This window comes from Liolophura sinensis, unplaced genomic scaffold, assembly GCF_032854445.1.
Source record: "Liolophura sinensis isolate JHLJ2023 unplaced genomic scaffold, CUHK_Ljap_v2 scaffold_33, whole genome shotgun sequence".
NCBI lineage: Eukaryota > Metazoa > Mollusca > Polyplacophora > Chitonida > Chitonidae > Liolophura > Liolophura sinensis.
The window spans coordinates 178,484-189,363 of record NW_027017972.1 but is presented as its reverse complement, the minus strand read 5'-3'; the positions used below and the strand labels follow the sequence as shown (position 1 = coordinate 189,363).

Below are 10,880 nucleotides of genomic sequence, written 5' to 3'. Positions count from 1 at the left end.
AGTTGAGATTCGCTGCTTAAACTGTGTTTACATATACAGTATTTTCCATCAAAATTCATCCTTTCCCAACTTAAATTTACCTAAATTGATTTAAAGAGGATGATGCCTCCCTGTTCCTGGAGAGTCAGCTGTCAGGTTTATGTCCTTATGACTCTTGGTCAGTTATAAAAGGAAAGTCTGCTTCTATACGTTTAATAGTTGAACAGTTCTCCAAACCTATACCTGCTCACTCACACTTTGTCATGATCGAGGAAGAACCCTTCCAATTATCAGCAACCTTGTCAAGTTGTTTCCTGTCCATCCATCCATGCAATAAGCCAAGATGAAAGTATATTTCCATGTTTAATGTTTTCCAACTTGTAAATACTCTAAATTCAAGATCTACCCTTCCCTGTATGAAAACTGCATCTATTTGTTACATGCCTTTTAAATTCCATTTTGTATTGAGTGTATAGTGCACAGTGCTTTGATTGATCAGTGTTACTTTTCATCTTTTTTCAGCAAGCAAGAATCCCTTCAGAGAATTTTTTAACCTGCTGGTAAGTTATGGATGGACCTTGGGGAGTTTTATGGAAATGGTTAAGGACATCGCTAGTGACGAGGTGTATGGTGAAGTTTGCAGTGTTGTGGGATGGAATCCTCCTAGCTCTCCGGGTAGGTTATGTTACACCTGTTCAAAATGTTTGTGCCAATAAAACTGAATATATGTATGTCAGATATGTATGTTCCAGATTCAAATGTAAATAGTAAATGTTGTAACAGTGCATAACTTTGTTATAATCTCAATTTTTAAAATACAAATCAAATCAAATCATTATCTATGTCCCTGAAAGAAATCCATATTTGTAAGCATGTTTTCACAGATTTCTTTACACTTAGCCATAACCTTAAGGAGTGTCTTTTCACATTTACTTTCAGTGCATACAAATTTTGTGTTTATGTTGATAATTCTGGGACCTTTTGTGCCTAGTGAAGAGCTGGCAATCTTACTGCAACCATACAGGGCAAGGTCTGCGGCAACTTGCAAATGGTCATGGGTTTTGCCTAGGCTCAGCGTGGCTTCCTGCCCCCCCCCATAATGCTGGCTGCCATCATATAAATGAAATATTCTAGACTGCAGTGTTAAATATCAATCAAATAAATAAATAACTATGTAAATTTGTTTAAATTATTTTACAGGGGCTGTTGGTGGAATTGATGAGGAGCCCAAAATTATAAACAAGCCAGAAACTCCAGTATTTGATCAGCCACCTGAAGAATTTCAGGTAAATCCAGGCCAATCACCGGAAACAGATGGAAGTTCTCAGCAGCCTGGCAGTGACCAAGATGAAACACCATGCAGTCAGACGCCAGATCGAATCATCAATGTTTTGCAGCCTCCATTACGACCAAATAATGCAATGGCTAGTTGTTTGAAAACAGAGGATACTCCTAGCAGTTCAGAGCAAACATGGCAAAGGGGGAGCAGAGCTAGTAGACCCACTGGATCTGCTGCACGAGACCAGCGGCCGAGTAGTCAAATTGAGAGTTTTCCTCTTCACAGAGTAGTTTGCACGAACCCTGAGTTGAGCAGTCGTGGTGACCACAGTCAATCTAGTGAAGGCCAAGGCAGCTTACCTAGAGGTGTCCAAGCACAGAGTGACACTGATGGACAACAGGCTGAGAAAAGTCCAGGGATTGATGCTGAATACATTAGGGAGGATATCTCTGCACAAAGTCCTATCAGTGGTCAGGAATCCAAGCCATTGCCCTCAGGAGGGGCATCTGTAAGGGCAGAGAAGAGCAGTGTCCAAGCAGAAAGCGACACTCATGGTCATCAAGCTGAGAAAAGTCCAGGGATTGATGCTGAATACTTTAGGGAGGATATCTCTGCACAAAGTCCTATCAGTGGTCAGGAATCCAACCCATTGCCCTCAGGAGGGGCATCTGTAAGGGAAAGTGTCCAAGCAGAAAGCGACACTCATGGTCATCAAGCTGAGAAAGGTCCTGGTCTGGAAGCAGAAAGGCTGCAAGAAGACATATCAGCATCGTGTGACAGTGAGACAAAAGCATTACCAATTCCCTCTGTGGAGGATCCAGAAGGATTTCAGGCAGAGAAGTGTCCTGATGTCGAGGCCCAAAGACTCCAGGAGGACCGACGTGCTGAAGAGGAATTAGGTTTCAGGAACATACAAGAAGAGTCTGAAAGAATTGGGATGTGTACAGCCACTGGGCACAGTTCTAATGCCAGCAGAAATGGACTTGTAGGTACTGCCCTACCTTTGCCTCCCAGTGGTGACCTTGTAGAGACTACTGCTTCCAGTTTACCACCAGGAGGTGCACAAACTTCTACTAATGCCAGCTCTGAAGTTACAAATACCGCTGCCTCAGGTTCATCACCAAGAGATGCACAAACTTCCACCACTGCAGACTGTGAAGCTACCACTGCTTTCAATTTCCAATCCACACACAGTTCTGCGTCTAGCTCTACCATACTTAACAATTTGTCCAGTCAAGATCACAAAGGTAATGAAAACTTACCTAAAGAGGCTTCAGGAAATCTGACTTCAAGTGCGGAATCTTTGTCCTCAGAAGATAAGAGCCAGGATAGTCGTGGGTTTGGGGTAAGGCGTGAACTGTATGTGTATCAGCCTAAAATAGGACTATATGACTCATGTTCAGAGTCAGTGGACACCACAGATGAGACAGGAGTCATTCAGAGTGAAGATGTAGTGGGAGGCACAAGGGTTACCGGCAGGTACAGTGGCAATGATGACGGTGCATGTAGTGAGGATGAAGACAGTGCTGCTGATTGTAGTGCTGATGACGAGGATAGCAGTGGTAATAAAGGTGCCCAGGGTGATGATGGTGCCCAGGGTGATGATGGTGCCCAGGGTGAGGATCGTGCCCACGGTGAGGATCGTGCCAGAGATGATGAAGGTGCCAGGGTTCATGATGGTGCCCAGGGTGAGGATCGTTCCCAGGGTGATGATGATGCCCAGGGTGAGGATCGTTCCCAGGGTGAGCCTGGTGCCCAGGGTGAGGATGGTGCCCATGGTGAGGATGGCGCCTGGGATAATGATGGTGCCAAGGGTGATGATGCTGCCTGGGATAATGATGGTGCCCAGGGTGATTAAGGTGCCAGGGCTCATGGTGGTGCCCAGGGTGATTAAGGTGCCAGGGTTCATGATAGTGCCCAGGGTGATGATGCTGCCTGGGATGATGATGGTGCCCAGGGTGATTAAGGTGCCAGGGTTCATGATGGTGCCCAGGGTGATGATGCTGCCTGGGATTATGATGGTGCCAAGGGTGATGATGCTGCCTGGGATGATGATGGTGCCCAGGGTGATGATGCTGGCTGGGATAATGATGGTGCCCAGGGTGATGATGCTGCCTGGGATAATGATGGTGCCCAGGGTGATTAAGGTGCCAGGGTTCATGATGGTGCCCAGGGTGATGATGCTGCCTGGGATGATGATGGTGCCCAGGGTGATTAAGGTGCCAGGGTTCATGATGGTGCCCATGGTGATGATGCTGCCTGGGATGATGATGGTGCCCAGGGTGATGATGCTGCCTGGGATAATGATGGTGCCCAGGGTGATTAAGGTGCCAGGGTTCATGATGGTGCCAGCATTCATTAAGATGCAAGTTATAATGATGATGTAACTGCTAATGACGGTGCTATGGTTGATGCTGGGACAGGCTGTGATAATGGTGAAGTTGATGATGGTGATGCTGAAAGCTGTAATGATTCTGTTGATGGTGCTCATTGTGGATAAACTGCAGATGTTATCAGAGTAGAAGATCAGGGTTGTACCCAGATGAGGGTTTTAGATGCCACCCACATAAATCCTTTCTTGTCATGGTTGTGGCAAGACTAAAAACTATTGCAGTTGAGTAGGTAAATTCAAATATGAGAGTACAATCAAAGATGCTCAAGGTGTGAGGTGACAACAAAGGCAGTCACACAATGTTATAAACAGTCAAAATTAGTCAGTTGTTGGGATTTTGATGAAATGGAAAAAGAGAACAGTTAATCAATTTCTCACTGTAAATTACATTTATTTTTATTTTTAAAATTTTTTTTTTAAATTACATTTTATTTTTGGACATTGTCGCAGCATGGTCTCATCAAATCCCATCATGGATGCACTGCCATAGCAAGCGGTGAATATATAATTGGGAAGAATTGTTTATCCGGGACTATACTGTGGTATGGGACTATACTCAAGGTATGAGTTTATTGGCTAATTAGTTGGGGATTTGTGTTTTAATAGTCAGGCTTTAACATGAAAATGAAGACTGACAGATGCCATGTTGAAATTTGGAAGCAATTATCCTAAAAAATAAATGGTGTTTTGCTCTGTATTGTGTGCTAGTGCTAATGTAGATAAAAGAGGTTGATTTTGGCAGGAATTATTGGAATAGAAACTTTGAAAATAATGCACTCTTGATCCTCATCATCAGGTTAGATAGATGTACCATTTTGCTTTACACTTGATACGTTTGTTCCTAACATTTAAGACACCCATTTTGTTTCTTTGTGTGTATGTGCAAACAGCCTTTATGAAGATGAATATCGAATCGGCAGCTTAGTGTAATCAAATTAGAATTGCACACTTCTGTAAGTGGTATTGCAAAGAGAAGCTTTTTCAGTAAAATTGTCACCAAACTTTCCTTTCTATCATCCTTGATTTATCTCGTACTAGAGCCTGCTAAAACAGGGATATTATGCATGAAGTTGTGAATATAAAGGCTGCTATACTGTATTATATTGGTCCAAATGTTTGATTTTTTTTTTTATTCTTATATGACTATTTCTGTAAATGATTTATTTATTTATTTATTTGATTGGTATTTTATGCCGTACTCAAGAATATTTCACTTATATGACGGCGGTCAGCATTATGGTGGGAGGAAACTGGGCAGAGCCCGGGGGAAACCCACGACCTGCAGGTTGGTGACTGACCTTCCCACTTACGGCCATCTATAAATGACTATGAAAACAAATCGAGCCTATAGCCTCTGGTGCTGGAAACTGTGTTCAGTTTCAAATGTGTTGAAAACCTTGACCAAGACTAAGTGGTGAAAAGTAGCCTTATTCACATACAACATCTGGTTTTATACCAGAGAAGATGGTTGTCATCTGTGGACAAGACAGTAGAATGATGGATGTGATTTCCATTTCAAGGCAAGCATGTAAATAAATAGAAGTGGTCTTCACGTCATTATCTGATCTACACATTAAGCTTTTGTTTAAAATCATTGTGGGACAGCTAATTTTTCTCTATTTAGCTGTTTTCTACAATAAACATGATAAATAGTGTTAATAGATACTTTACTCATATGTTTTTAATATAGTCGATATCTTTATGAAATTGTTTTATATTTTATTTCTTCTTGCTTTTGATGTTGTATATGCTGGCTCAATAAATGAAAATTACTCTCTCATAATCAGCCTTTGGAGAACATTCTGTTCTCAAAGCTGTGATTTTTGCCCACAAGTTTATATCATCTCAGTTTTCTTTATGTTCGGGCCCCCCACCATACAGGAGGTTTGTCACGTCCCTGGTGCCATGGGTGTCTGTGACCTCTGTCTGGCTTCTGTTACCCTACACAAGGGTTAACAGCCCCCAGGGCCATGGGTGTCTGTGACCTCTGTCCAATTTCTCTTACCCTACAGGAGGTTTGTCATGTCCCCTGTGTCATGGTCATGACCTTTGTCCAGTTTCCCCCCACCATACAGGAGGTTTGTCATGTCCCTGGTGCCATGGGTGTCTGTGACCTCTGTCCAGTTCCCACCACCAAACAGGAGGTTTGTCACGTCCCTGGTGCCATGGTTGTCTGTGACCTCTGTCCAGTTCCCTCCACCGTACAGGAGGTTTGTCACGTCCCTGGTGCCATGGGTGTCTGTGACCTCTGTCCATTTCCCTCCACCATACAGGAGGTTTGTCACGTCCCTGGTGCCATGGTTATCTGTGACCTCTGCCTGGCTTCTGTTACCCTACACAAGGGTTAACAGCCCCCAGGGCCATGGTTGTCTGTGACCTCTGTCCAGTTCCCTCCACCAAACAGGAGGTTTGTCACGTCCCTGGTGCCATGGTTATCTGTGACCTCTGTCTGGCTTCTGTTACCCTACACAAGGTTTAACAGCCCCCAGGGCCATGGGTGTCTGTGACCTCTGTCCAGTTTCTCTTACCCTACAGGAGGTTTGTCATGTCCCTTGTGTCATGCTCATGACCTTTGTCCGGTTTCCCCCCACCATACAGGAGGTTTGTCATGTCCCTGGTGCCATGGTTGTCTGTGACCTCTGTCCGGTTTCCCCTCACCATACAGGAGGTTTGTCACTTCCCTGGTGCCATTGTTGTCTGTGACCTCTGTCCGGTTTCCCCTCACCATACAGGAGGTTTGTCACGTCCCTGGTGCCATGGGTGTCTGTGACCTCTGTCCAGTTCCCTCCACCATACTGGAAATTTCTCATGTCCTGGGTGCCATGGTTGTCTGTGACATCTGTCCTGTTTACTCCACCAGACAGGAAGTTTGTCATGTCCTTGGTGCCATGGTTGTCTGTGACCTCTGTCCGGTTAACCCTCACCATACAGGAGGTTTGTCATGTCCTTGGTGCCATGGTTGTCTGTGACATCTGTCCGGTTTCCCCTCACCATACAGGAGGTTTGTCATGTCCTTGGTGCCATGGTTGTCTGTGACATCTGTCCGGTTTCCCCTCACCATACAGGAGGTTTGTCATGTCCTTGGTGCCATGGTTGTCTGTGACATCTGTCCGGTTTCCTCCACCAGACAGGAAGTTTATCATGTCCTTGGTGCCATGGTTGTCTGTGACCTCTATCATGTTTCCCCCACCATACAGGAGGTTTTTCTTGTCCCTGGTGCCATGGGTGTCTTTGGTCTCTGTCCGGTTTCCTGTGAAATCATGAACTGTGATGAACTATCGTAGAATTATTCCAGATAAAGTTATAAAGGGCTAAAAATAATTTTAAAAACCCACCTAAGAAAATAACTGCTTTTGTGCCAATTCTTGGTAAGAACGTGTCTTGTGTAAAACATAAACCAAACTTAGAATTTCTGGTGCTTTTCCAAATAATTCTCTACCCACAAACTCCGACGGCCTTGTGTAGCTAAAATATTCTTTGAAAATACAAACGATTTGTAATAAAATTTAATATATCTTTCAAGAAATTATATTATTTGGTACTTTGTCAGGTGGGACGATGACATATTTATGATGAAGATCTTCAACTGCATCTTGTACTGCTGAATTTCTCACGACTGATTTAAACTGCGGAAGAGGTTTTCGCCTTAGCTGGCGGATGCTTTTTTTACCTTTCTGTGTTTTTGCTGAGAAATGATTGGATAGAGCTTTGATAACCTCAACATCGTTCAAAATTCTGCTGATATTAATCACAATTAACCGTTTGTCAAAGTTTTATAGCTTGAGTCTGAGTCCTCTTGGGATGAATCAAGGACACTTGCACTCAGAAACTTATAGGACATTTGAATGAAAGTATTCAATATAAAGAATACCGAGATTTAGAAAACCGATTTGCGAACTGAATTACACTTTACCTATTTTGTGTTTAAGTTAGTTTGTACGAGACATATCAAGGGTACGAGTTGCTACAGCTAGATTAACCGTTCACTCAGGGAGATTTAAGAAGATCCCGTGGGAGAATCGAACACTGCGGTGTTTCTGAAAAAAAAAGCTTCATTTTATAATGACGTGTCCAATGTTTGAATTACTAAGGACTAGATATATTCCCAAGAAGTTTCTATCTGTTACAAGCCGCTAAAGAATGAACAGATCGTTTAATAATATAGGAGCGCCGAGGTAATTTACACTATTTTGTCATATGGTGCTTAAGGTACGGTAAATATTACTCGGTTATTGAATGACTACGGTACCTTCTCACAGTTCTTTTATGTACTCTGTCATCAGGCGTTTACGAAATGACTACGGTACCTTCTCACAGTTCTTTTATGTACTCTGTCATCAGGCGTTTACGAAATGACTACGGTACCTTCTCACAGTTCTTTTATGTACTCTGTCATCAGGCGTTTACGAAATGACTACGGTACCTTCTCACAGTTCTTTTATGTACTCTGTCATCAGGCGTTTACGAAATGACTACGGTACCTTCTCACAGTTCTTTTATGTACTCTGTCATCAGGCGTTTACGAAATGACTACGGTACCTTCTCACAGTTCTTTTATGTACTCTGTCATCAGGCGTTTACGAAATGACTACGGTACCTTCTCACAGTTCTTTTATGTACTCTGTCATCAGGCGTTTACGAAATGACTACGGTACCTTCTCACAGTTCTTTTATGTACTCTGTCATCAGGCGTTTACGAAATGACTACGGTACCTTCTCACAGTTCTTTTATGTACTCTGTCATCAGGCGTTTACGAAATGACTACGGTACCTTCTCACAGTTCTTTTATGTACTCTGTCATCAGGCGTTTACGAAATGACTACGGAACCTTCTCACAGTTCTTTTATGTACTCTGTCATCAGGCGTTTACGAAATGACTACGGTACCTTCTCACAGTTCTTTTATGTACTCTGTCATCAGGCGTTTACGAAATGACTACGGTACCTTCTCACAGAGACTCCTGGGTCATTACGCTGCGCTAGCGCGCTAACCAACTGAGCCACGGAGGCCCCCACAGCTCTTTTATGTACTCTGTCATCAGGTGTTTACGAAATGACTACGGAACCTTCTCACAGCTCTTTTATGTACTCTGTCATCAGGTGTTTACGAAATGACTACGGTACCTTCTCACAGTTCTTTTATGTACTCTGTCATCAGGCGTTTACGAAATGACTACGGTACCTTCTCACAGTTCTTTTATGTACTCTGTCATCAGGCGTTTACGAAATGACTACGGTATCTTCTCACAGTTCTTTTATGTACTCTGTCATCAGGCGTTTACGAAATGACTACGGTATCTTCTCACAGTTCTTTTATGTACTCTGTCATCAGGCGTTTACGAAATGACTACGGTATCTTCTCACAGTTCTTTTATGTACTCTGTCATCAGGCGTTTACGAAATGACTACGGTACCTTCTCACAGTTCTTTTATGTACTCTGTCATCAGGCGTTTACGAAATGACTACGGTACCTTCTCACAGTTCTTTTATGTACTCTGTCATCAGGTGTTTACGAAATGACTACGGAACCTTCTCACAGTTCTTTTATGTACTCTGTCATCAGGCGTTTACGAAATGACTACGGTATCTTCTCACAGTTCTTTTATGTACTCTGTCATCAGGTGTTTACGAAATGACTACGGTACCTTCTCACAGTTCTTTTATGTACTCTGTCATCAGGCGTTTACGCAAAGCGTTATTTCAGTGATCTTTACATTCACACAGCTCTCTATAATATATTCAGGCTCATCGCCTACATCCAATAATTTATACACATAATGTTAAAATCATAGTTAAATCAATAAATAATCCTATGCTTTGGAAAAAAGAAACTTACCTTAATCCTGTTGAAAGGTAGACATACAGTAATTACGAAAATTAAAGCCAACGTAAAAGCGGCATATCTAAAGTACTGAAATATCGGCTGAGTGCATGTGTAGGCCTATCATATAATCTGATTGAGGTAATTCACATCACTCTTTAGGTTGTTACTTTAATGAATAATATGTGGAATGGAAATACAATATTTTACTTAGTGACATAAGAAATAAGCTTGAATTCATCACAATGTTTATTTTATGGAGTAAATAGCCCTACTTATTTTTGTTCATACTTTATATTTATTTATTTGGATGGTGTTTTACGCAGTACTCATGAATATTTTACTTATACTACGGCAGCCAGCATTATATGTTGGGAAGAAACGGGCCAAAGCTTGGGAGAAACTCACGACCATAAACAGGTTACTGAGAGACCTTCCTATATACGGTGGGAGAGGATCCCAGTATGAGCTGAACTTGAATTCACAGCGAACATATTGGTGAGGGGCTTCTACATGGGTAATTGCGCCGCGCTGGCACGCTAATCACCTTGGCCTGCACGGATGCTCCATCATCCGTTTTAAAGTGTAGGGCCCACACACATGTAGGCCTACATGTACACCCGACATACGCCGCTGTATACATGAAGGCCTTTATACTTACTTCGTCATATATTTTCATCTATATTACTGTACTTAAATATGAATTTTTAAAAAGGTTATTTTAAATAATTTACTGCACATACGAACCGAATAAAAGAAGCAAAAAATAACAAAAGTGATCAGGCTGTGGCGGTATTTTTTTTTAAAAGGACCATTATGTTATATATTAAAGGGAAATAACTCTGGACAACAGATCAATGTTACTGTATACTCATATATGCTGGTATGCGAAAGTGAAACAAAATGTATGTTTTTTGAAAATTTCCCAAAATGTGAGCACGGACATAGCTAGTACCCTTGAACCATGATGTCTAATCCAAACAGATGTCAATCACCATTCCCTAAGTATTTAAATCGATCGATCCAAAGTATTTAAATATACCAACAGCGTTTTGAATGTTTCAAATAAGAGTAAAATCCAGGAATCGAATATAAAAAAAATGTACATGTAGGTCGACATTATTATTATTTGGCAGCTTTTGGTCTGCCGATACCTGACGTCATATAGCCGTCATCATTACATCTAGAAGGAAGTGTTGCCGAACTGTCCCCGATCGATTGTGTAAGTTGAACATCGGTTTATTTTGTCGACTGAATGGTAATATATGTGCTTGTGTGACAGGCTACAGAATCGATTCTGTGGCACTATTTAATTTAGGCCTGTATTGCAACTGTTGATGTTATATGGGTCAAATGTACCCAGCCTACAAACCACACATTTAAGTGACACGAGCGAATGTTTTCATTG

At 42.1% G+C, this 10,880-nt stretch overlaps 3 protein-coding genes across 3 annotated transcripts; 2 read left to right on the top strand and 1 right to left on the bottom strand.

Annotated features, from left to right (window-relative positions):
- The first annotated feature begins 535 nt into the window (after positions 1-535).
- On the top strand, positions 536-3,217 carry LOC135481385 (retinitis pigmentosa 1-like 1 protein). The gene is made up of 2 exons (XM_064761217.1): positions 536-654; positions 1,180-3,217. The coding sequence occupies exons 1-2, from the start codon at positions 570-572 to the stop codon at positions 3,114-3,116; spliced, it is 2,022 nt and encodes a 673-aa protein (XP_064617287.1). The 5' UTR covers positions 536-569; the 3' UTR covers positions 3,117-3,217.
- Positions 3,130-3,645, top strand: LOC135481390 (protein FAM186A-like). The gene has a single exon (XM_064761223.1). The coding sequence runs from the start codon at positions 3,130-3,132 to the stop codon at positions 3,643-3,645; it is 516 nt and encodes a 171-aa protein (XP_064617293.1).
- Positions 3,646-5,656: 2,011 nt separating this feature from the next.
- On the bottom strand, positions 5,657-6,829 carry LOC135481381 (uncharacterized). The gene is made up of 3 exons (XM_064761212.1): positions 6,709-6,829; positions 6,314-6,555; positions 5,657-5,983 (listed from the first exon to the last, which is right to left on the bottom strand). Exons 1-3 carry the CDS (start codon positions 6,827-6,829, stop codon positions 5,657-5,659), a joined length of 690 nt encoding a protein of 229 aa, XP_064617282.1.
- Between the last annotated feature and the right edge of the window lie 4,051 nt (positions 6,830-10,880).